This window comes from Xiphophorus couchianus, chromosome 7 (genome assembly GCF_001444195.1).
Source record: "Xiphophorus couchianus chromosome 7, X_couchianus-1.0, whole genome shotgun sequence".
Lineage (NCBI taxonomy): Eukaryota > Metazoa > Chordata > Actinopteri > Cyprinodontiformes > Poeciliidae > Xiphophorus > Xiphophorus couchianus.
Genome location: NC_040234.1, coordinates 29600230 through 29626831, shown reverse-complemented (window position 1 = coordinate 29626831; position 26602 = coordinate 29600230). Strand labels below are relative to the sequence as shown.

General features: G+C 37.6%; 1 protein-coding gene across 1 annotated transcript; it reads left to right on the top strand.

The window, feature by feature from the left end:
* The first annotated feature begins 1620 nt into the window (after positions 1-1620).
* nxph2a (neurexophilin 2a) lies at positions 1621-26378 on the top strand. Its single transcript, XM_028024368.1, has 3 exons — positions 1621-2039; positions 2134-2284; positions 22503-26378. Exons 2-3 carry the CDS (start codon positions 2240-2242, stop codon positions 23247-23249), a joined length of 792 nt encoding a protein of 263 aa, XP_027880169.1. The 5' UTR covers positions 1621-2039; positions 2134-2239; the 3' UTR covers positions 23250-26378.
* The last annotated feature ends 224 nt before the right edge of the window (positions 26379-26602 follow it).

Below are 26602 nucleotides of genomic sequence, written 5' to 3'. Positions count from 1 at the left end.
CCTTGTTTTTAATTTTGCAGTTTTATACTATGTATTGCATGCTCTACCTTCATGCTTATTTTGTTTGAATGCTATAACTACTTAATAGTTAAGGATCTGATGCAATAAATTAAATGTTTAAAATACATCATGTCTCCCTGTGTATTTATTTTTTATAATTGTTTTGTGTTCCTGTCTGGATGTCATTTGTTTGTTGATTAATACTAAGTAAGTATTTTATCAAAGCTAAAAAACAGATAAGACATTAGCTTTCATAACAGAAATTTATTTTGCAATAAATATTATTTTGAGAGTAAATCAGTGTGAATCCAATACACAGTGGATATGTACGGGTGGTTACATATCAAACTCAAGGAAAATAACATCAAATTTGAAAAAATGGACATTCAGGGGGGACAATCTATAGAAAGAAAACAATTAGCAATGAACTTTATAAATGTGGCGTTTATGAAAGAGCGGCAAGAGAAAAGGTTTTGCTAAATTGCTTTGTTCCAAAAAACATTTAACATTAACCTGAACTCACAAATCCTATGGTAAAAACAGCAGTGACAGCAGCATGTTGTGGGAATGAGGTAAGGCAAGGAAGTTGATCAGAGTAGCTGGGATATTAGATGGAGCTCATACAGGGGAAATCATGAAAGTAAAAATGCTTAAAACCTTTTAAACTAAAGTTCAGAGACACTCTCAAAACAATCAGACACAGCTCAACTACTCAACAAAGAATACAACCCATCTCAATGTATACTTGTAAAGCAAAACAAATTTGGGAAAAGGCTCAAGAGTTATAATTTTGGCTCCTGGGTATAAATCAGTTTTTAATTACACACTTGTTGTAAAGCCTTCTGCATTCAATATATGTACAGTAACTTAGAACATGCATTTTGATGATGGTTGTTATCCAAGTTAAAAGTAACTTGAAAATACCAATCACCAGCATACTTAATACACAATGCTCTTCATTAAGCTCACGTTTGTTCATAAAAAAAATTCTTAATGTTTGACATTAAGACTAATCTACAGTGTCATGTTTTCATTAACTTCAGTGGAAAATCTTCAGAAATAATGAAAATGTAAGTCGCTGTGAAGTTACTCTATAGAACGTGTTCCACTTTGTAACATGACTGAAATAAAATAACTTTTCAATAATCCATTCATTTACGCTATAGAGCGCATGTCTGCTATGTGGTTGCAACCACACGGTGGAGCCAGAATCTAAAAAATGTCATCGGTCCGGTCTTGTCCACCGTGGACAGAGTAAAAAGGCTTTTTACCTGTATGCATTTTGAAACTATTTGCTATCTTTTCCTGTATGATCGGAAGTGTATCTTCAGTTGCTTCCCAAACGATAAACCTTTACTCACCATCTAAAAAAAAAAAAAAAAAATCCCAGTTTAGGGAGATACATTTATAAGCTGAAGACAAACAACAACCGAATAAGTTTTATTCCAAATATGAAGAGCTTCCTTAATATCGCCATAAGACCGTGTTTACGTGCTTCTCAGGCGATTTTGAAAATGCGACATTCTCCATTCACGCTTTCCTAAAATTTTGAAGTTAATCGCTTCTATTCACTTAAAGGGTTAAAGAGAGAGAAAAAAAGAGCGATTAACTGTGACATCAAGCCTCTTACTTATGTCTTTAAAAAGGAGAGGGGGAGACTTTCAGAGGTGAATCTTCAGGTACTGAGACTCTGAGCTGATGCGCGCCGACCTTAGAGTCTCCAGGCGCGCAGCGGAGGATTTTGCGCACTGGAATCAAGTAGAGCTGAAGGAACGGTCTGCTTGACTGACCGCAGTCTTGGCACCGGCGGTACGGGACTCATTTGGTAGCATTTCGCGGCGCACAGAGACGACTTCTTGCTCAAATCGCTCCGGATTTAAAAAGAAGAAAACTGTTCCGCGGGATTTGAAACTTAGACAACTAAGTCGCTGTTTGAAGACGCCTCATTAGAGGAAATTCCAGCATCCTGAGAGACGGGGACGTTAAGAGAGGATTGTAGAACTCTTTGCTGGATTGAACAGGAAGGATCCCAGCGCGAGGTATCTGTACATTTGCAGAACAGTAAGGACAAATAAAACCCTCTATTACTGAGGGGGTTTTTTTTGTTGGTAAATCTCTCCACTTTCATTGCAGGTGATATCAGCGATGTTTCAGCGGCATGCGCGTCTTCTCCTCTCCAAGTCTTTCAGAGAGGATTTAACCGCCGCTCATCTTGAATAAAACTGACGAGTCGCTGAAGATGAGAGCCCTGCAAACATTATTGTTGTTTTTTCTCCTGCACCAGGTGAGTACTGGGGTGACTGAGTAGTTTATTTCTATTCTGTCTCTTGAAGTTGCACTTTGAAACTTCGTCTGTGAAGCCCTCATTGTGTTGAATTAGAATGTATTGAAACTGCATCGAATAGATTTGGCTAAATAACACTTAGCAACGTCAGACCACAAACCTCCTATTCAGTTTTACAAATTGTGCTAAATTTTAGTCTTGACTGAAGGCACTTATTACTGAATTGCTCAAGTCTCAGCATTTCAGAAAGAACGTAGAAGAAACTAGAGAAAAACTACACGCTTGAGTCCCATGCTTTATAGATACATACTATCACTTTATTGTAGTCTTTATCACTTGCTTACAAAATATCAGACATTGAAGTAAACTCCCTATACCTCACATTGCCGTTTCTGTAAAAATAACATCTAAATGCTATATATTTGTAATTACTGTCTTACTTTTTTCTATTTATTCTGTGAATTATATATATATAAATTAATGTTATTGAGAACATGTCAAGAGAAGTCCTTTTTTTGTGTGTTTTTGCCGAGTTTCCTTATTTTCCATCAAGCTGACTTTCATGTCTTTTTTCTGACTTGCAGCCTGACCTAAAACACCTCCTTTATTTCAGTAAGATTTATTTTTGGTCCCAGCTGTGAGTTGGAACCTTTGTGTCGAACTGGTAACATTTGGTAAATATATTTGCTCCAGCATAGAACAAAATAAGCCAGAGCTTTAAAAAGGACACATTCAAATAAGAGATTAAAGTAGAAAAGGGGATTTCTTGTAAAGCTTTTGCTACTTCTTCTTTGTAACTCACATAAGGCTTACGTCAGTGCAAGGAAAATTATTTCGGCTTTACTAGAAATTCATTGTGCTAGGCTTTTTTGATATAATCTTCCCTTAGTGTAATTTTATTTTTATTGCATTAATCTCTATAAAGAAAGATTGTGATCTTTGGGGAAATTCAAAGGGTTTTCGCTTCTTTGATGAACATCTGCTGATGTGTCCTTTCTAGATTTTTCCTTCATATATTGTATTATTTTTTTTTTTATCATTGTTGGTTTTATCCTGATTATCCCCTTTCCATGATCGGACTTGAACACGAAATGCCATCGGATTGAAGAAGTTCTTCACATCTGTGCTCAATCCTCAAAGAGGGCTTCTTTTAAAGATAGCCTTGAACCGTGCAGCTGCAGCAGCAGCAGAAGGCTGTCTGTTCTGTTGTAATCAGCACTGAGCCTGTTGGGAGCTGCGCCTCCAGAGAGAAATAGGCAGGCCACCTCCCTGGGGAGGCTCTCTTTATATGCCTCGGTGGTTTTCCTCCCAGGACACCCACAAATGTCTGACTGGGGAAATTTTAGACTTTATCAATATTACTTCAACTTTGTAGGCTAAAAAAAAACCAGCTGGGATTCACTGAAAACATAAAAGAAACTGAACTAAAGATCTTTATGCATAAAGATAATAGAATAGACAAAACAAAACCTAGCCAAAGCTGTAATAGGATGCAGCAATGCTCAGTTTAAAATACTTAAAATTTTACGTTGCTTTTGGACAAGTAGGAATTCATCCATGTCCTCCCACTCACTTTACGTACGCTTCAAGTGGAGAAGAAGTAAGCCCGGTCCCAGCATCTCTGTCAAACCCCAGGGACAAATAAGAGGGTCAAAGGCATCCTGGGAGAACGAGTTCTACCCTGTGACATCTGCTGCACTTATCCCCAGCTCAATGACAACAGGACAATGTAGATGAAGACGAAACTTATTAAAGCCTCTCTGCTGTCTTCCCCTCTGCCTGCCCTGTCGTGACTCTACTCCCACAGAGTTTCTCACAGTGGAATGTGTAGCTTTTAAAACTCAGATTAGGATTAGGTATGAAGAGACATTGACAAAGACTTTACCAGCTTGAGATGTTATAGCCAGGATATGTTGGAACAAAGGCTCAACGAGGCCCATGCTGATGGGATCAGTGACAGTGTTAACCTCCTGTGTCACCTAAAGGATATATATTTATATATATATATATATATATATATATATATATATATATATATACACATGTCTGTGTTTAAAAAGTAAATAAATAAGGTTAGATCAGAGTGAAGAAACGAGCCTGGATGCATTTTGTTTTCGGAACTGTGACATGCCTGCGGTTCTTCCATCGAACTTTGATGTGCAGTGATTTAAGGGATTACAAGTGATTTCTCAAAGCTTTTGGCAGTAGTTGTGAGCTTTTATTTATTTATCTATCTACGTGTGTTGCATGCAATGGCAGCAGCTCGTGCAGTAATTGGCCCCGGGCGAGCCCCTTTTTTCTGCACCCCTTAACCTTTTAGGGGTTTCATGCTTCTCATGCTTGTCTCAATCGTTGTTACGTTAATGCAAAAAAATAAATAAATTAATTAAAAATTAAAACTGCTCTTTTTTTTGTTTTCACAGATCAATCATTGTTTTCTTGAATCTAAAATTAGATTTTTAACGCCTTGCAGACTATTGTTGCGACAATCACCTAAAACTGTAAGGCTGTGTAGTTGCATAAGATTCATGCCTGTTAAGATAATTTCAACACACAGATTATCATGCTGCCATGTGAGAGTTTTACCCAATTATGTGAAAGTTAAACTTAACCAAAACTAAATATCTAAATCTTTTTTATTTTATGCACAATTTTCACATTAATCTAGAATCTGTTTGATTGAAAAATTACATTATTTAGTTTCCTATATAACTGTAAATAAATTCAGGCATTAAGAGAAAAACATATTATGTAGTCTAGAATTACGCAAACCAGTATTGTAGACTTCAATGACAAAGTGGACATGTTACAGAAATACATAATAACTAAAGAATATGAATAATAATAAAAAATGGTAAAGTAGCCCTTGAATCAAAAGTCCATTTCAGTGTACGGAGTGTTCATGCTGCCCCCTGACAGAGTGACACCCTGGGTACTGAGCCACGTCAAAAATGCCCCTGGCTGTTTGATGATTTATCTCTCCACCAGGAGATGAAGGAGGGCAGAATTCGAACCGAATGTAGTATTTGCCACTAGTTTATTTAAATAAAAGCAGTTTGTGCTCCTTATTTTCTCTGCAGCGGCAGAGAGAGCGACGCTCCTTTCAAAGTCAGTCGGCTCCAGCAAGGACAACACTTTTATCCGTGTCTTCGTAACAAAACACAAATTCCACACAAATTCCCTCTCTAAGGACCTTTTAACCCTCTTTCCCTTGCCCATGCTCAATTAGGTTTGATTTTATTATTTATTTACTGTATATTTAAAGACAACTTAACACTGGGAAGTGTAATAAAATGTACAGTTGGGGGGATTAGGAGCAGCTCTTTAATCTCACGCTCCTGATAATGCTGCACGGGCTGATTGATTAGTTTTTCAGGAAGCTTATGTCAGAAAAACCTAATCCGTCTTTGGATTGTGCCAGCCTTGTAAGGTTTTCCGCGCTGCCACTTTATCATGGTGGCGAATTACAGAGCTGCTGGGCTGTGATAAGGTCCTCGTCTCTTTTACAGACCCCACCGCCCAACCCTTTTGCACACTTGCACTACACACAGCCCCCCTTCCTCCCCCTGGACAATAAAAAAAATGTGTTTATATTCTTCACATCCCTGCTCTGCCTGGTCTTCACATCAACCTCTCCCAGGATTTGCCTTGTAAGAAAGAGAGCGAGGAGGGGAAAAATGAGAAGAACTTAAGTCTTCAAAAAGCCACCAGAGAAATTGGGTGGAGAGAGAAAAAATGTGAGAGAAAATGGGCAAGGCAAGGCCAGTGAAAATTTCTGTGGAAGTGATTAAAACATGGATTTGACGGAGTTGAAGAGGGCATGTATGCATGCGCAGCCTTCCAGGAATCATTTCGGAGCTTACATGGTGCTGATGTGTATCTGTGCACATATTGGGGTCACAATCTTTCCAGCCAGAAGGCTTGACTTGATAATCCCTCATAAACAATACCCGTCTGTGGCATTTGTCGGGCCTCGGCCCGCATGTTGCTCATCACCTCTGTGAGGGAAAAGGTTGTCGTTTTTGAGGCTTAAATCCCTCAAATGCAGCCCGCAGCCACAACAGGTTGCGCTTTTACTGTATGGATCCCTGCAAGCTGTTCCTTTCTCCATCCTCATTTACAACCAACGCGGCGATGAATCCTCGCTAAAGGTCTCCGAATGAAGAGACAGAAGCTCTGAATGATTGATCGCTGTGACACAATTGCCCTTTGCGCTGACAAAAACGCTAATCTGGAAACTGGAAGGCCCATTAAAGACTTGAGCCAAACAGTTATTAACACAATGATTATTTTTGTAGTTGCTGCTCTTTTGATGAGAGCTGTTTGGCAATTATTGTGTCATTTATTGGTATCGTTAAAAAAAAAAAAAGAAAACCTAAATTTTGATGAATAATTAGTCTTTCTAATCTCTAACTAGGGATGTCTGCAAGCTCTGACTGAATGAAATAGTTCAGGTGAATATTACTGCTTTATAAATATAACATAATATAATATAACTGGTAAGCTTTATTGTTAGAGCAGTGTTTGATTTTATGAGGCTCTGACTAAAAGTTCTGTCATGAATTTTAATTAATTTTTTATAACCGTTACAATAAAAGTCACAAAACATACTGGCAAAAATTTAAAGGTGCGTCGTTGACCCGTATTCGGGATGAACTCAAATGCAGATGATTCTTTGTTTGAGCCGTATATGAGCTGGTATTCCTGGTGCAGGAAACATTATGTTAAATGTGTTGTTGAGATTTGTGGTCTAGGTCCAAAGCTATGAATTTTATAGCCGTTGTGCAGCCTCAGGCGGGTTAAACCGGGAGCTTCTGCTACCTTATGGCTCCGTCATTACAGCTCTGCAAAATCAAAAACAGGCAGGATGTTCTGATGTGGAACTATTACTCTTTAACAGACTGTTGGCTGTGTTTCTATTTTTTTCAGCCGTGCTGCAACAAAATAAAATTTTCATTTTAATAATTTACGTTGTATGCCTTTATCATTTATGTGATGACCAAAACAAAACAGTGCATAGTTTGAAAGGGGAAGAAAAGTCAAAGATTAATTTTTTTTCTTTTCAAATAAAAATCTGAAATGGTGACATCCAGTGCAATTAACTGCAGTTAGAAGTTAAGCTGAAAAAAAAAAAAAAACATCCCCTCTGCAGTTTACTATGCTAGTCAAATGACAACAACAAACGACAACGTTCTGGTCAATACATTATACAATGCATTGTAGAAAATTAACACCATGAGCATGCCATCAATACCATGAAATTATGGTGGTGGCAGCATCGTTCTGTGGGGGTGTTTTTCTTCAGCAGACAGTGAAGCTGGTTGGGACAGATTAAATAAATGCATCGCAATTCTAACAGGACAGCAACATAAAGTAAAACCGACAACAGAAGGATTTAGATCAAAACATATACTTTAGAATGGCCCAGTCAAAGCCCAGACCAAAAACCAAAAGAAAAACATTGGTAAAAATTCACAGATGAGCTCCATCGAGTCTGAACCTGAACAGTTTTGTTAAGAAGAATTTGTCACAATTTCTGTCAGAAGATTTCTAATTCTGGTGGAAACATAGAGGTTTGCAGCTGAGATACAAGTGAAAGTTCTTCTACAAGGTAAACAGAGCACTTCTCAGATTTGGATTTGTAACAAATATTGCACAATTTCCTTCCACTTCACAATTATGCAATAGTTGGTTTTGGTCTATCACATACATTTCAAGAAAACATATAGATGGATTTTATTATGATCAACATTTTCATATGATATGAATCATTAGCAAGGCTCATAGTGTGTACCTGTTCAGTCAAGGACTGACATAAAAACAGAGTATGATGTATTTAGATTAAGAAAAACAACAACTAAAGTTAAGATAAACACAAGATTAAGAAAACAATAACAGAAAGTAGCAAGATATTATAAAAGGAAAAGTACTAACCTGTTTAGGTCCAGCAAACATGGATCTGAGTTCACATATTTCCTTTCTTTAAGTTATTGTTTTGCCTGAAAGATAAAAAAAAAAAAAAGTAAAACCAGTTAGTTTTTTTTTATTGTTGGTGACATTGTATTTCAGTCTGGGTTCCTTTAAATTAAGATATTTGCTTCCTGATCGTCAGCACGATAGAATAGCCTGCCTTGCTATGATTTCTGCAGTGGTTTGCTTTAAAACAATTTTGCTCATCAGAAGAAAGTTGTATGAAACTATGAAAGCTTAGGAGATGGTTACTTAGGAGATTAGTTTTCTGAATTTCGTAAAAATTCATAGAAATTTGATTCCAATCTCTTCCAGAACTTCTTTGTTAAATGTTTTAACTTGGCCCCAAATAGTTAGAGGTGTGAAAAAAGTGTGAAAAGTTGGAATCTGGATCAATTTCTTCAAAATCCATTCTTTGATTTATAACTGTTCTCTCACTTATTGTGACTCAAACAAGCAAACGGTTTCTCCTTTTTACTGTCTGACGTGTAGAGTTTTTAATTACCACCCGCTTCGGTCCTGTAGCAGGCAATCACACCACATGTCAGAGCTCAGGAAAATGATTGACCTCTTTAATTAAAAAGTGCATGGCTTCTCTGTAAAAAGGCAAGGTGTGACAGCTTCAGAATAAGTACAATAAATCTCTCCCTCTGATTATTCCCACTTTTGCATTTCCTGCTGCCGCTAAGCTTTTGAGGCCTTTCTTTTGCGGCTTGTCATTTTCAGCCCTAACAAAGCTCTGTCAGCTCCCTAGTGTCTTTGTGTATTTCTTGTGATGTACCTGTCTTCAGAGCGTCTCGGAGAGAAAGGAAGCAGCGTCTTGCCAGCTCCTGTTTCTTCTTCAAAGGGAGCTGTTTTCTGTGAAATCAGACGCGGCGCAGTCAGCTTTGAGAATGGAAACATTTGCTCTGTCAAATTTAGCGGATGTACGTTTGAGCAAATCAAACAAAACAGCCCCCTATTTTTTTTTCTTTTTTTCTTTCATTAAAAACTGTTATCATTTTCGGCACAGTATTGAAAAGAGCAAAAATGATAAACGGTAGCTGTCACAGAAACACAAATAAGAAATGCTCAGACGTTTTTTTACGGTCGAAATTTGAAAACCAGTGAAGTAACAAACAATAAAAACACACTTCCTCCTCTCGTATTAACTACAAAGATTTACAAGTGCTTTTACTATTGTTGCAAGGTGTTAAGAGATAATTGCACTGAGTCCTAAATGCTTTGCAGTATTATCCCCTTCAATCCCTGCTATCAGAAATCCAGAGGTGTGCGGCAGGTGTCAGGAGCCTACACACAGAGTTAGTGCTCTGACCATGTAAGGGGATTATGAAAGTGATGATGCACTGAAAGGTAACGGCTGCCTGAAAGTGAAGTGTCGAGGGCTTTGCCGCTGTCGTATGTGACAAGTGCCGAGATAACGGCGAGTTTCCAGATTACCTGGAGGCTCTCTTCTCAGACGCGCCGCTTGCTGACTCCTCCTCTCCTGCCAGGATCTTCGTTAACACTTCCCCAACATCCGACAGCATCGCTACATTTAAATTTCCAACACTGAGCAACGCTGGGTAACATCTCATTTTCACCCGCAGGGCCTTTCGCAGTTAATTCACAAATGGACGTGAAGAAGAATATCTTAAAAGTTTGTTATAATTAAAATTTTAGTCAGTTGTCATTAAGCTGGATTATTTGCATCATCAACATAGGTATGTTTTTATCTATTTTAATAGCATAGTTATGAATGCTTGTAGAAAGTTTTGATTTAAATTTGTTTTGTAGAAATATATTTACAATCCAGATGCAATGACAAATTTGCTGAAATCTTAACAAAGATTGCATTGCAAAATCAATAAATATACATTTATTTGATAAAATTATGACCATTGCACCATTTTGCAGATTAAAAGTAAAACTAAAAGAGACTGGGCACTAAAACATGATAGTGCACACATAAACACATAAAGACTTCACTTAACCAGAGTCAATGCAAATTTCTTATCCACACAGGGTCTGAGCTGCAGTCTGAAAACCTGAGGAATGCATCAAAAGCCTAATTTGTCATAGTGCCATAGGGTTATCCTGGTATAAGAGGGACATGTTGAAGTCCATCTTATACCAGGATTATTATTTTACTGATTTAGACATGGAGAAAGCCATAAATACACTGTAATTTAATATTGGTTGTGAATATGTGAGAAGCAAATCTGTCTTACTTAGTAAAGCAAGGCAACTTTATTTATACAGCAAATTTCAGCAGCAGGCAATACAAGATGTTTTACATGATTAAGACATAAACAGCACATTGCGTTTTCTCAAATGCTTACATCGAAATCATCAGAAATATTGGAATAAAGACTAGAATTATTCAGGGTCCCAGATATCATTAATTAAAGGCAACTCTAAGCAAATGGGCCAGTCAATGTTTTCATCATATATTTTTTTCGGTTTCCAGAAATTTATTTATTTTATGGATCATAAAATAAATGCTGCTTCTCCACTTTTGGTTCTGATTTTAGAGATTCAAAGCAAACTAGAACCAGAACACCTGCATGATCTGGAAGTTTGATACAACAACAACAATGGGTCGTCAATATATTTCAGTGCTAAGCCATTCAGTGCTTTATAAGCTAAGACAAGTATTTTGATATAGATTTTTTCTGAGAGCCAGGGAGCCAGTTTTAAGACTTTGGAACTGGTTTGATGTGCTTCATCATTGGCTGTTCTGATATACTAATAATACAAATTTCTGCATGTCTATGTTTTGTTTTCCTCCAGTTGTACTCTGAAGAATCCTCCAGCTTATCTAGTTATATAAGGGAGTTTCCTTTGGTCATATTGAGAGCGCTTTCCAGCCATTTTGAACAGCATTTTGTGTGACAACTTCTTTGTTAACCAAACAGGAAGACAAAGGCGATTTAAAACTGCACACCTGCAGAGATTCCACACGTTTCATAATTGGTGTAAAGCTTGATTTGGACCAAAGAAAAGTTTTCCCTAATGTAGCTGTTATTTGATTCTGAAAGTTTGATAAATCCACCTTAGTTCTGAAGATTAAAAGTATTCGTTTTCCTAACTTTGGTTTAAAGTATAGAATAAAACTTAGAACTAGGCCATAAAATCACTTTCCTTAGGCCAAAGGTGTCCAAAGTCAAGCCTCAAGGGTCAGTATCCTGCATGTTTTAGTTCTTTCCCTTGTTCAACACACCTGAATCAAATCATGGTTCATTTGCAGACCTTTATAGAACTTTGACATGCAGAGACGATACTTGTATCATTTGAATCAGATGTGTTGGAGCAGACAGAGACCGGCCCTCTGGGAATGGAGCTGGACTTTAGAGAGCTGAAAAATACATCTCTTTATTTATTAGATTACCAATTTAATTTCCAGACTTGAAAATGTTACCCTTTTAAAAATTATTGCATAGGTTATTTAATCAGTTAATTAGGATTGTTTATCTTTGTTTGGTGCAAGAGAATGTTTCACTTTCTTAAATAATCATTAATGAGGATTGATTGTTTAATTAAAAATAGATGTAATTTCTGATTCTATTAGTGATTAGCTCTCATCGATCTTTCAAGTTCAAGTGCTGAATAATCTTTGCATTTGTTCTACATAGACTCTTATCCTGATACAAAAACAGAAGTTTCCTAATTCTTCTTTAGGTATATCATGAAAATCCCTCAGTCGAAAGTTAAAGAATTCGTTCTTTGGATTGATTTTTAAGGATTCAATAATACTGGCTGGTTTATAACAATAATAGAATTTGACACAAGTTAATATCTTTACAACACCATTATGTTAGTGAAGGTTACTGTCTTTTCCTTCTTGTTTAGAATATTTTAATATTTTGACTACAACTTAACATCTGTACAACACAATGTCAGAATTTAATTACAGTTTTGAAATTGTGTTTGTATTTGCCAGCAGTTTAGAAACTCATTTTCTGCAACATCAATAAACTCATATCAGCTGTGTTTTCTCACCCTTTCTGTTTTCCGAGAGCCGGTTGACACACACACACACACACACACACACACACACACACACACACCTACGCACACCTTCACTGCAGCGCCCTCTCCCTGTCTCTTCTCACTCGCTCACTCATTTGGAGCTGTTTTATTTATGTCACCTGTCTCTTTCACTCTAGCTAAACATCAGTTTGCTACGGTGTTGGGAATATGATGAAAGTACTGACAACAGAAGCAGTTTTAGTTGTTCAAGTTTCCTTTAACAATTTTTCTATTATTACTATTAGAATTAGAATTTAGACATTATGTGAATTTACTAGCACAACTGAACAAATTTGATCTTAAGTCTTGGCATCTTGGAAGTATGTTTTAGTTCCTTTATTTTCAAATTTACATTTAATCTGACCAAAGCAGTCTCAAAACACATATTCTAATTTACTGAATATAACTGCATTTATGCTGCAGTATCAGATGCATTGTAAAGATGATGCTTGAGCATTATTTACTGAGTAATGAGTATCTTTGTTTACTGCTGAAGCCCAAGAACACCTGCTGTACTGTTAGCTCTTTATTATTGGACAGTGGATAGAGTTTCCACAAGTCTATGCATGCAGCGTATTCATTGCAAGGGGAGAAACTGTGAGCAATTTGTTGAGTTTAGTGCATCACTTCTTGAAGGGAGTGGCTCTCTAATGATACAGAATGTTTCAGTATGAAGTCAACACCCATTGGAGCAGTCAAGTTTGTCAATGTCCAAATGAGATGAGGCTTGGCATCATTTGAGTCAGACTGCTCTGACGCAGAAGAAAAATACTGAATTCCGTGATTGAGCTAGAGCAGAGCTGTACTGACACTGTAAACATGACTAATGACTCACATTTTAAGATTTATGGTAGCCAGAGGAGGGTTAAGTTACATGCCATAATTTATGCTAATCACAGAACAGCCTTGAGTGACAACAGGAGGGCACAAAAAAAGTCCTCTACAGAAAATGCTGCTTGAATACACTTTTTGACACCAGAATAACTCAACTGAAGAATACATACTTTTTAAATTTAAAACTTAAGAACTAAATAAGCATACAAAAGTTCTCATTGAAGAATGTGAACCTGAGAACCTTTTCAGAAGAGAGTGAGATCAATAACTCCAGAAGATATAGAAACAGAATTTTGCTCAGGCCTGCTTGCTCATGTTGATGGTTGACTCAATTTTTAAAGGGCAGATATTTTTTTACAACTTTTCCTTTCAGTTGTGTTCAGACTTGCAGCTCTCAACACTTATATTTGAGAAATATGCAAAAAAAAAAAAAAAAAATCACACGGCAGGAGGGAACAATGCTGAAAGTGTAACGTGGTTGACTTCTTTATGTACAGAAAATTAGACTAGAGGACCGATGCATAACACAATGGTCTCCAAAGAAAAACGGAGTGGTTTCAAAGTCTTCATATTCAATGTTTACACTTGAACAAATGATTTGATGGGCATCTTACCCAGAGAGTTTATGGTACTTTGTGGAAGTAAAAGTGGGAAACAAACAAAAACAATAACTATGGCCTACTGTTACATTTTTTAGGATATGATAATGTTGGTATGGTCGTGTGTTTCTACATTAGTGGCTTCGAAGCTTTTTTTGTGCCTTAAAGTAACATGAAAAACAATGGAAAGACCTATTGCAGTTTACTTCTGCTTCATAGTCCTGAGATTTTTTTTGTTTTATTGTGGCTCTAAAATGCAATAATGTTTACACTTTCAAACACCATCTGTAAAACAGTTTAAGATAGGTGACATGTCAAAATAATAAATTTTAAAGAACATTGTTGACTCTTACTTTCTGAAAAATAAACTACAATAATAAAGCCTCCAGTCTCTAGTTTTATATTTTATGCATTGTCTTTTCCAGGATGTACTGGTGAAAACCAACGTTTAAGCCTTAGTGAAGAAAAAATAAGGAATTACTATAAAGTTAGCATTAGGTGCAACATTCATTTAAATGTTGATTAAGGCTGAGAATGAGGTGCAAAAATGGAAAGGTGAGGTATGATCTGCTGTGTTTGAGGTGTTAGGAGAGGTGGTACTCGTTACAAAAATGAGTCTTCAAGAGATTCTTGAAGGTGGAGTGAGGCATACTTGCTCAGAAAAGAATATGTAGCATCACTGGGAACCACAAATAAAGCCAGTCTGGACTGCCTGGTGGTAAAGGGTCACTTTATACACTTTGGTTGGAAAGAAGCAAATAACTGAATACATAAAGTAGTGTGTACTAACATGGCACTATTTGAATTATAGGTACCTATTAGAAGTGGATGTTGTGCCTTTTAAGGGCTTTGTACTTTTAGTTTTGGGCTATTGCTCAAACCCCAGATGAGCTTCTAAGTTCTGGATGATCTTATTAGTTTTTCATTTTCAGAGGAATTAAAAAATCAACCTTCTGTGTCTAAATTTACTTAGACACAAAATCTTCACAATCAAGCAAAACCATATGTGCAGTTATTTTTTAAAGTCAACATACACGTCTTTTATATATAATTTATTTTTAATCACATCACTGTATTTTGTATTAAATTATACCCCTCTCATCTACATTTACAACATGTTACATGGTAGTTGTCATAGAGCTGGCTTAATAAGGCCCTAAGCAGAATGTATTATATTTTATATGTATAATATATTTTTATATTGTCCATTCTTTGTCACTTTTATATGCTGCATTTAACACAACTATTTTACAGTTACAAATTAATGACTTAAACTGACTGTATGACAAAATATGTTTGTATGTTTGCAGTAGTGTGAAGACCTGATGAACCAGCTCCCAACTGAAGGATTGTAAAGGTCTCTGTTGGTAGCCCAGTCTGCTCGACTAGAACTATAAAGTCATTAAAATCTTGTCAGCATAAACATGGACTGTAAATTATGCTCCTGTTCTGACCAGCATTGATAGTCTGATCTGTGCAAACTTGTCAGTGCAGGACTCCAAATAAATATCACCGCAATGGTTTATTTTACATTAATGTGTCCTACAGTATAACAGACACCATTTATAACACATATCTCATGCTCAATGTACATTTGAAATTAGTATACCAATTACTTAAAGGTCGTGGGGAGGTGACATACTGATATACACCCAAACACGACTGCAGTTAAATACTTTCTCTTTCTCGTTATTATGGTTAAACATGCAGAGGGAATGTTATGATTGATTTATTGATTTAACATATAATAAAAGCATGTTCCTACTTAATAAACTTTATGGAAAGACTAGTTTTGTCTTATACTTCAAATATTTAGGTAATAAAATATATTTGCCTTTTAAATACCAAGTCTTAATGTAATTTATAAACTATTAAGGTTTTACTAATATGTCCATAATATTTCTAAAAGTGTCCTAATTGATTTCATATTTCTTTTGGGTCAGCAGGAATCCTAAACAGCCATAAAATCTGGCAGGACCTAACGCCAACACTGATATTAGACACAGATCAGATGTAAACAAATCAAGTCTGATTTAATGTTACCTGATTACATAAAGTGCAATTTATATTAAATTATGTCAATATTGATTTCAAATTGACCACATATTAGTGTGAATTAGAATTTGTAGGTTGAGTGCAGACACTAAGCTGTCTCATTCTCTCAGAGGTCAGGTGGTAATGGCCTGAAGGATCATACTGGAGGGCAGCAGATATGGTGCATGCTCACGCACACACTGACGGTAGCCTTCTGTGATTGGTAAGGCGCCCCCCAGTGTGGATTTGCTGTTGCGATCCACCACAGTGCTGAAGCACCTGCCATGTATTTCGCCGGCCGGCCTCTGATTAAAAGTGATGGCTCTGGAGCGTGAGGCTGTTCCAGTGATCAGAGCACCAATCTATTCTTCGGCAGGGCGGAGGCTCTTTGCTCAGTGCTCCCAAAGCCCCTCAGGGGCCTCCTCTCCTGGAACCAGCTCTGGATGTGAATCATTACAAATTATATGCCCCGTAACATCAGGAAGAAGATGGCATGGGAAGGTCTGTGGGCAGGTGGGAGATTGTGGTGGTTTTAATGTCAGCTGAGCGGTTTGTCATGTTGGACGCTTGAAAGCAAGATGCTGCAGTCAATCTGTGACCTAATGCTAACAGCACCATCCTGAGCAGCTGACAGGTGTTGTGTTTCGGTGGTGCTGGAAAGGTATTACCACAGGCGATGGTGAAGGTGGTGCAGTTTTACTGAAGTGTCCAGATTTTTACAACGCAGAAACACATCAAGTTAATGAAGCTTTGGACACAGAAAATTAGCAGAGAAATGAATTGCACCACCTAAGAGAGGTCAATTTGCACAGATCAATCCATGAAGAACAGCGAGGTGCATGATTGGGACTACTGTGCTTGCACTGATGAGCAGGTTAATTGCCCATTTTGTTTATTGTGAGAAATTCCTGAAACCAATTTCCCCTAGACACATATCCCTGCCTTATGTGCGGGGGGAAAAAATCCAGTATGAAAAATTCAAACTGATTATTTTTGTTACAGAGGCAGCATCTTAATTAAACAAAAACAGTTTCTTGCAAACCAATCACAGGCCAAACTGATAACTGAGCCACACATTTTTGTGGCTGCCATCATAAGCAGCACCACCACTTCTCCCATGGCCCTAGGCCTACACCCATCACAGCTGAGCGCAATGTAGCCAGCTTCTTGTTGCAAATACACTTTAATGGCATCTTTTCACATGATGCAGAGGCCAGATGTCACTGGCCTCTTAATAACTTTCTAGAGGCTAGTTCTGGTCGCTGTGGCAATTACCTTTATGTCAGGGCTCTAAAAGATGTGTCTACCCACGGGACAAAAAGGCAGCCAGCTCCTTAATGCTTATTACAGACAAACGTCAAAGCTGATTCATCCCGACTCACTGTGCGAATCTTTGGTGCTCAGGCAACTGTGTGAATTTTAGTGCGTAAGTCTCTAAATCAAACGTGAAGAGAACAGCTTTCAAATTTAACAAAACAAATCAAAAGCGAACAGAAAACAGCTTTCAAATTTAACAAAACAAACACATTCTATGCTTTCTGCATTTGCGTTTTTATTCAGTAAGAAATGCCTGACTAACACAGAAAATGCAGCATATTTTTTTAAAAGTCATATGCACCCTCTAAGCATTTAATATGATACACATTTCATAGAATTATGTTAGGATTTATGCAGCGCTATCTATTTTTGTTTAATGCAAACAGTGAGAGCACTTTAAAACACTGTATAAGCACTATCTTGAAAATAATCTAAAAACAAAGCTACACTAACAAAGTCTTGTTCAGCTGAGAATGCACTTCTGACCAACATGAAATAATTTAAAATAGACCTACTACAATAAGTGCTTGTGAAGATGAAAGCCTGTAGATGCGACTGGAATTGAACAATAAACATGTATTTTTCTTCATCTAATACAACAAGAGAGTCATTGGCTTTGAAAGTCCTCTTTGAATGTTGTTAAGGAAGATTCTTTCACCTTTCAGATATGTGTGTTTACAAATGGTTCACATTTTTTTCTGTTTCTGTTCTTGTTTCCTCTCTGAATGTCATTTCTTTAACTTTCTCTGAAAGTTAAAGAAATGGCATATGATTGCAACTAACTTATGAAATATACCAAGCCTATCTCAAGCATTTTCTTATTAAAATGTCACACTGTTTATAAAATAAAATGTGTAAATACTGAGAAATCTATAGTCCTTAATATTGACTGAGATGTTAAAATAAACCCTTTTCTTAGTGACCATTCGGAAGCTGTGAATCAGATACCAGCTTCAGTCTCATTAACTTATCAAAGCATATGAGAATCTTTTCTTATACTACTTCTATAGTTCAGACCACTGAGGGATGCCCACTTCCCACTGACTGTGCAAATTAGCTATAGAAAACAAATTTGGTTCGTAACACCGAGATAACTGTTTTTTACTCTCCCATCCCTTTTAACATTCATTAAGTTTTGTTGTTAAAACAAACTGGATGCACAATTATTTAAAGACCTAACAGTGTCTATAAAACCAAGGTAACTGAGTTTCTTTATTTATTCTTCTTTTTTAAGTTGTTCAGAGTTTCTAGAAATGCTTAATTAACAGACCCTGACCTACTCTCTCCCGGTGGTATAAATATAACGTGACACAGAGGCCCATTTCTCATAGCCACGGGCCATGAGGCTGTATAAGGGCTCATGTTTTTGCTGCACACCACACTCACTCAGTGGGGAGATTAAGATTGAGATGAAACAATTTCCTAAGCTCACTGTTAGAAAACTGCTCCAAACCAAGTCTCCAAAGCAACCACTATTTTCATGCCAAATGTTTGTATGGGAGGGATACAAGAAGCCATTTTCTGTCCTAATATCATAAACTTAAACATATGTTTGCTAAACCTAGCTGAGACTTTAATTGGGACTTTGGTCCAATACAACTTGGACCTGGCTGATCAGAAATAAGTAGGTGAATAGGCCTGACAATTTATTATAATTCACACATAGCATTAAAATCCATCCAAATGATTGGATTGCAGTTACTCACTGCACATACAAAATTACATCACAAAGTGGGCTGTCAGCTCAGCAATCAGTGAGTCCACTGATGCTTTTGTAGCATCATAAACAGTCAGTCATTACTTTATTAGTTAGACATCAGCATTGCTGACATTTGTTTTGTTGTTTTTTCTAAATACCTCAAAAACAACAAGTAAACTGCAACAAAGGGTGAAATTAACTTACGCACACTTAGTAGTCCTTACACAGAGTAATTACATAAATTTTTTATATTTTTATATTTCACTGGTTTCCAAATAACTTAAAAATTCAGAAAAATAACATGGGGCATGGCTTTAAAAGCAATCAATAAAATTTTAAACCCAATTTTAAATGGACAGGAAGCCAATAGAAACAGGATCAAACAAATATTCTCACGTCTGGAGGTGTTGGTTAAAAGACTGGCAGTTGCGTTGTGGACTCATTGAAGTTGTACCAGGGAAGACTGAGGGACACCAAGATAAAGTCCATTACAGTAATCAAGTCTAGAGCTAATAAATGTGTGAATGGCCAAGTTGATTTAAAAAAGATTTAAGTTTGGTCTATAGATGCAGATAGGAAAATTTAAAGACAGAGTCGATTTGTTTATTAAAGTTACTTGATTTTGCCATAAGATTGTATTATGTGACCAGAGAATACAGGACAATAAAACAGATATAAATATCATCTTAAATCTCTTGATTTTTCTACATTTTATTTTAAGTGTTGTACACTTTTGACAGGGATTGCCAACAAAACCAGAGGGTGCAGTAGTTGAGTGTGTCTGATGAATCTGTTGTTTTTTTTAACAGAGAATCAACGTGCGTGCCACCTGATGCTAAATTTTAACTTGAAATGCTTGCTAAGGATTCATGATGTGTTTGTGGCTCCGGTATCACATTGAATGATGCGGCGCAAAAGAGAAAACCTTTGCCGGTATGCATGTTTCCTTGAGTTTCTGTTAGATGTACAGGGAAAGAAAGAAACCGAACCACAGAGACAGATATCCACCACCTCTTTGCCTCGTACTGCTGAAACGAAGTCTGCAGTTATTATCATAATAATGTCTTGTTTCAAGTCGCCCTGAAATGCCTCTAGCACGCCTGCACCGATTAAGAAATCTTAATTAAGCTTTTGTAGATTCTCCTTCATCAGACCTTGCCTGGTTTTTTTTTTTTTTTTTTTACAAACACTCATATTCTTCTCGTCAGACACTCTCACCTAAATGAATAAGGTGTTAGCAGAGAAAGTGAGAGAGGAAGAGAAAGCAAAGCCTGTGTTTTCGGCACACGCTTTCAAGTTTCCCGTGCTTCATCTCTCCCGAGGCATTTAAGTATTAGATATCCCTGCGCTGATCCGCTTGTTGTCACAGCAATTTCCCCAGTTGCTCATCATACTTAAAACTCCTCTCTCATTTCCATTATAATTATCCAAGACAAAGCTCACCTGAGATTCACAACGAAAGACAATTTAGTTTCACCTCTGGAGCAGCGCAGCATGACGCTTACTACGTAATGGATAAAACAGTTTGAGGTTGTTGGCAAAAACGATAGTCACCTCTCCGTTTGTTTTCAGGGGTGAGGAAACGTTCCTGTTGGGAGTACACAGATTTTACGTCCAGGCGTGAGTGTGATTTTGTTGTCGTTAGAGTCCAATCAAATTAACAACAGAGCTCACTTGAGGTATTACTGAAAGAGGAGCATCCGCTGGGAATATTGCCACTGGTGGCTGGTCGATTAAATGGCTGTGGCTGTCGTGAACTACACAGAGGAACATTATTACAGAGTTGCCTCATTCATCCGTGTTTACAGGGAGCAACTGTCTTAATTAAGCATTGTGCAGGCTGATGGACTGGCCAGTCTCACTGTCTGTAGCAGACATATTGATTTCACATTCCATACCCAAATAGCCAAGTCGTTTTCCTCCCCTTTAGGCGTTAAGGTGCCACCGCAGTGTGGGACATTAGGAGCATTTAAAAGAAGCTGTAATTATAAAACATGCAGCCCTATTACGTGTCAGATGGAGAGGTTTGTAATGTGACTGCGACAAAACAAACTGAACCAGACGACCTACTTTGTTAGCTTTGTACACATGTGTTTCAGTTAGGCTTACAGCAAAATTATAATTAGTCTGGGAGTAGTGCACAGCGTCTTCAGCGAGGATTCAAACAGCCGCTGCCGTGTGCTCTCAACATCTGCTTCTCTCAGTGATCCCTGTAACAGGGCCTGGGGAGAGAGAGCACTACTAATTACTAATAAAACTAGCTAAGCCTATTGCTGTGAATTACTGCAGCTTTATCTGAAGTGGACCAGAAATCACTCCCGAAGCAAAAACAGGGTTGGAGAGATGCGAGGAGGGATCGCAGTTCATTGCAGAGTCTGGATTAGTACAATGCTTGGTGTATGTTGTGATGCTGCTACAAAGGAGTGTTTTAGTGTTGGACATTAGTGCGAGATTCAAAATTCTGGCTGACTTGAATCATCTTGAAACATCTTGACTCAAAGGCTCAGGATATAAAGCATATTTATACAGACATAATACTTTTTTTTTTTTTGAGAAAATTCAACATATGAGTGAATTCCGGTCCCCTGAAGCAAAAGGCAAATTATAAAATAAATTAAAATGAATGATTCCTACAATTATAATATACACATAATATAATTGGACTCCCTACAGTGGCTTGTGTTTTTGCTATATGTACAGGTTTTTAATATCAAATTTAAAAATACCTGAAATTCAAGATATGTAAACAACATAAAGTGTACAAAAGACATGTGATAAAATGCACTTTTTAGTGAGGAAAATGTCCTGCATCTCATATTTATTCTCACAATTGAAACATATTCAAAGGAGCTGAAAACATGTATCTTCATCTGAACTGCTTCATCTCAGAAGCACACCACAAGATGCAACAAGAAATGTCCAAAAATCATCTCAGGACCTACAGCAGTATCTTGAAACTGTTCGTATGAAAGTACATTCCTATACAATCAAAAAAAGATTTTATACCTTTAACTTTTAGGCAAGGTATGCAAGGAGAAAATCTTTGCTCCCCAAGACAAACATTAAGGTCAGACTAAAGTTTGCCAGAAAAAAAGTAGACAAAGACCAAGACTTCTAGAATAATGTTCTTTTTTACAAATGAGGTGAAAACTGAGTTGTATGGATACCAGAAGAGACCCTCGGGGTACCAGAGTGTCAGGGAAAAAATTAAGCTGAAGCAGAACTTGACCCTTCAACATGAGAATGACCAAAATCATATTGTCAAATCCACAACAGATTGGCTTAAATAGAAAAAAAAAAGCAAAGCCCTTAAATAGCCAAAGCAAAGCTTAGACCTTGATCTCATTGAAAAGTTGAACAAAGTGACAATTCTGGTAACCCTTCATCAGACCAATGTCAGAGACTGGTAAATGGCTATAAATAGTGACATATTGCTGAGGTTTAACCTAAATCACGGCTCTTCTGCTTATAATAATCAGTTTGGGTTAAAGATATAAGCTGTAATCCCCTCAAAGAAAGTCAGGGGTCACCATGCAGTACTAAGATCTGTATCTAATATAGAATGCAATGAAAACATTTGTTTCAGCACATTAAAACGGCAACATCTAATGAGAAACTGATTCTGGATTATTTGGGCAGATTGTTGATTATTGCTTCATCTAAATCTGTAACAAATTGTTGTAAAGTTATACTTAGAAGTATAAAACACTTAAAATTGTTTTTTCTCTCTACCTCTCCTTTGTGTTCTGTAAAGGTCGCATGCAGGAAAGTGCATGGAGGTGCCACAGAACTCATCGAGTGGAGGGACAGTGATAGCGAACAGAAGATTTCTCCCACGGGGGTGAGACCACGGATTCTCAACCCCCTGCGTTTGTTTGCCAAGGGCTCCCCTGAGCTCAAGAGCAACATGAGGGAAATGACATATTTACAGAACCTGGAGGACTTTTGGGACTGGTTATCTAACCAGACAGATGTTCAGGGCGCACAGGCCAGAACTAAACGCAGACCCATCGTGAAGACTGGCAAGTTCAAAAAGATGTTTGGGTGGGGGGACTTCCACTCAAACATCAAGACAGTCAAGCTCAACCTACTGATCACAGGAAAGATCGTGGACCACGGGAATGGCACGTTTAGCGTTTACTTCCGGCACAACTCCACCGGAATGGGGAACGTCTCCGTGAGCCTGGTGCCGCCTTCCAAAGTCGTGGAGTTCGAGATTGCCCAGCAGTCAACACTGGAGACCAAAGACACCAAGTCCTTCAACTGTCGCATTGAATACGAGAAGACGGACCGCAACAAGAAGACCGCCCTGTGCGGCTTTGACCCGTCCAAGGTGTGCTATCAGGAGCACACACAGAGCCACGTGTCATGGCTGTGCTCAAAACCCTTCAAAGTCATATGCATCTACATTGCCTTTTATAGTGTGGACTATAAACTGGTGCAGAAGGTATGCCCTGACTACAACTACCACAGCGACACACCTTACTCCTCCACAGGATGACCTAGCTCTTAGCGTGCAGCAGCCTTTGGTCTCTGTCCACAAAACAACCCTGAACACCTGCTGACAAAAAGTCAACTCGATCAGGGCAAACACACTTCAAATATTTGGAAAAAACCTCTGTAAATATAGCAGTTGTATCCAGAAAAAAAAACCTGTTTGGTCTTTTGAGACTTGGTTTTAGGGGTTTGACAAAGTAAAAGGCAGTGCTAGCTCCCAACCCTGCGTAAATCCTCATCACAACAGCACATGTTCGCTGATGTAATTAGTGTGTTGTCCAGATGTTTTCTTCAAGGCTAGACCATGGGCAAAATGTTGCACCAATTAAAAGTGCAAACCTGGGATCTGGCAGTGCTGGAGCCAAAAAATTGTGTCAGCTAATTGAGATAGTCATCATTTAACATATGACAAGATTTTGATCCATCTTAAAAAAGTATCTAAAAAAACTGTCATTTAAAAAGGCATACAATAATGAAATGTTCATGTTAGCATACTGTATTACAAAAACAGAGAATGGATAAAAAGTTTGACTTTGAACTAGAGCGGATATCTATTTGTGCATTTGGAAAAGTCAAAAAGGTTAGTCTTTTACTTCAAAATTATTCAATAAGTGTCTCGAAGATTTGAATAATTATTAATATTTATCTTTTGTTAATTTTTTAATATATGTATTAATATGATCAAAATTACTAATTCAACTTATTTCAGTGTAAACAGGACAAAATACACAGATCAGTTTACAGATTTCTGGAAGTTTATAATGCATATAATGCCCTGCAAACATTCTCATACTGCTTGAAGTTTTCCACATTCAGCTGCCTTGGATCAATTCCTTCTTGAACCTTTCAATGCAGTAGCAGCTGCAGGTCTTTTGGAGTGTCTACTAGCTTTACAAATCTAGAATTCTCTTTTTTCTGTGCTTAGAGCATTTCTGGACCTTGACTGAGGATTTCTAACACATGAATATGTTGTGATCCACATCATTTGACTCTAGATCTGATTATATGTTTATGGCACTTGTCCTACTAGAAGGTGAACCTCCACCCCAGCCTCAGGTTTTCTTCAGCATTGCCCAATATTCATTTCCATCCATCTTCCCATCAACTCTGAGCAGCTTCCCCACCGCATGATGTCGCCACCACCTTGTTTAATAGTGTAATTTAGGTTTATGTCAAGAAGACATTTTGCATGTAGATCACAGTATATTTTTTGTTGTATAACCCTAAAGCTTCTGTCAAACTGCACATGGAACCCCTTAAGGTTTTATTTCAAAAATGTCTTTCTTCTAATTGCTCCTCCATAAAGGCCAAATTTGTGAACTATACAGCTAATAATAATAATAATAATAAATCCTTTTCCTCTATGTGGTTAACCTTAAAGGGTGATGAGTGGGCTTTTGCTCGACAGGTCGCCAATCCATCATACAAACACACAGAGACAAACAAGTCAAACAACCCCGCATGCACACATTCACTTCTGAGGGCAATTTAGAGCAAACAAATAACCTTATATGCAGTTTTAGACTGCAGGAGGAACCCAGAGTATCCATGCAAAACCCACACACAGCGCAATCAAGTGCTGCGCCAGTGTTCACCCTAAGTAATACTAATAGTTATAATGCTTTTAACATATTCTCGCTCCTGAGCTGTGTATCTCTGAAATCAGTTGCTATGTTACCACTGGTCTGTCCTACTGTTTTTGTAACATCTGAAGCAAATTGACTGCACTGGATTTCTTTAGGGGTATTAGAGTAAAGGAGACCAAATATAAATGCAGACAGTAATTTTGAGAATTCTTTTTAAAAACAAAAACAAAATACAGTTTCTTTCCTATGTTAGTTATGCACTACTTTTTTTTAAGATTCTACTTCACTTAAAATCTCTATAAAATACACAAATATTTGTCTTTACAATGTGAGAAAATGTGGAAAACTCCAAGGGGTATAAATACTTTTGCCAGGCACTATTATGTATTTCAGTTCTCCTGTGTTGATTGCTGCAATTATCCCAAGGCATGTGTGTGCTAAACTGGTCTGAAATCCAACATCTGTGTTTGCAGGATGCACTTTGAGGCAGCAGCCTGCCGAGCGAGCCATGCAGTGGATTAATGTGTCAGAAGAGGAGGGGAGGGGGATGCAATAATTGCAGGACAGGTGGATTTAGTGAGTCTGGCAGACAATTATCAGCACTTTGTCATGGTCCTGCTACCAGCCCTGACATTACCTGTCTTTAATAGGCTTTAATTAGCCTGGGAATTTCTATTCACCAAGAGGAGAGAGACTGAAAAAGGAAAGATAATGGGCAGAAGTTGGAAAAAAAAAAACTTGTCTGTGATTTCAAGAAGTGGGAATATATTTGAGAAAAGAAAAATCTGGCTTTTTCCCAAATGTACAGCAAGCTTAAGCTGGCAGACTTAAAGTGGAAAAGAAGCAGTTTAGCAGTACACGGTGTAATGTGCTTTGACATTGCAATCACCCAGACAGTTTTAAAAGGTTTCGTTGAAAAGCACCATCACACGGAAAGCTGTAGATTGCATTGCTTGCACACATCCCGGGTTTTAGGTTAGGGCATGTGCCACAGATGACACTGCAATTATTTCAGTCGATGCTACTTCATGGTCCCATCATCTGTAAATGATCCTGTGACCTTGTTGGTCAGGTGAGGTGTATGATAAATCAGAGTCAATCTACAGTGAAATGATATTTTTAGTTTTACTCCTCGTGTCGATGCTGTGTACTACTTGTAACTACAACCAGACGTGTTTAATTATGGATTCAAAGTAAATGATGTCAGTTTATTTCAGTTTTTCCTTAAGGATATTTCACAATGTGTACCCCTCCTCATTTCTGGTGTTTTATCATGATTATCATGTACATAAATGTTTAAATTATTGCCAACTGTTACATATCGCTTTATTTCCCCATTTCTGTGTTTTACATTGTTCCTGTTTTGATTACCTGCTTGGGTAAAAAACTTGCTTAAAAATCTCTCCTGTAAAATAGGAAAAAAATGTCAGTGTGTGGCGTGATTGCACATGTTCATTTTCACAGGAAGTTCATTTTGTTAACATTTAATGGTTGAAGATCACTTTAAATCTTTATGGCATTAAACCTTATAAGAAATTGGCTCCCCAGCATCTTGTCACACTGAGTCTGCCCCGGTCTATTGGTGCTCAGAGTTGTCTCGTTTCATTCCTGAAAGGCCTTCTCAACAGGATAAACACACCATTTTTAAGAGGTACATTTCGGTGTAGCTTTTTAATGGGCAATAAATCTGTGTCCACAGGCGTGGATGATACCAGAGGTACACCTCGGGGAGCACATCCATTTTGCTGTGGCCATCAGGGACAGGGGTCTT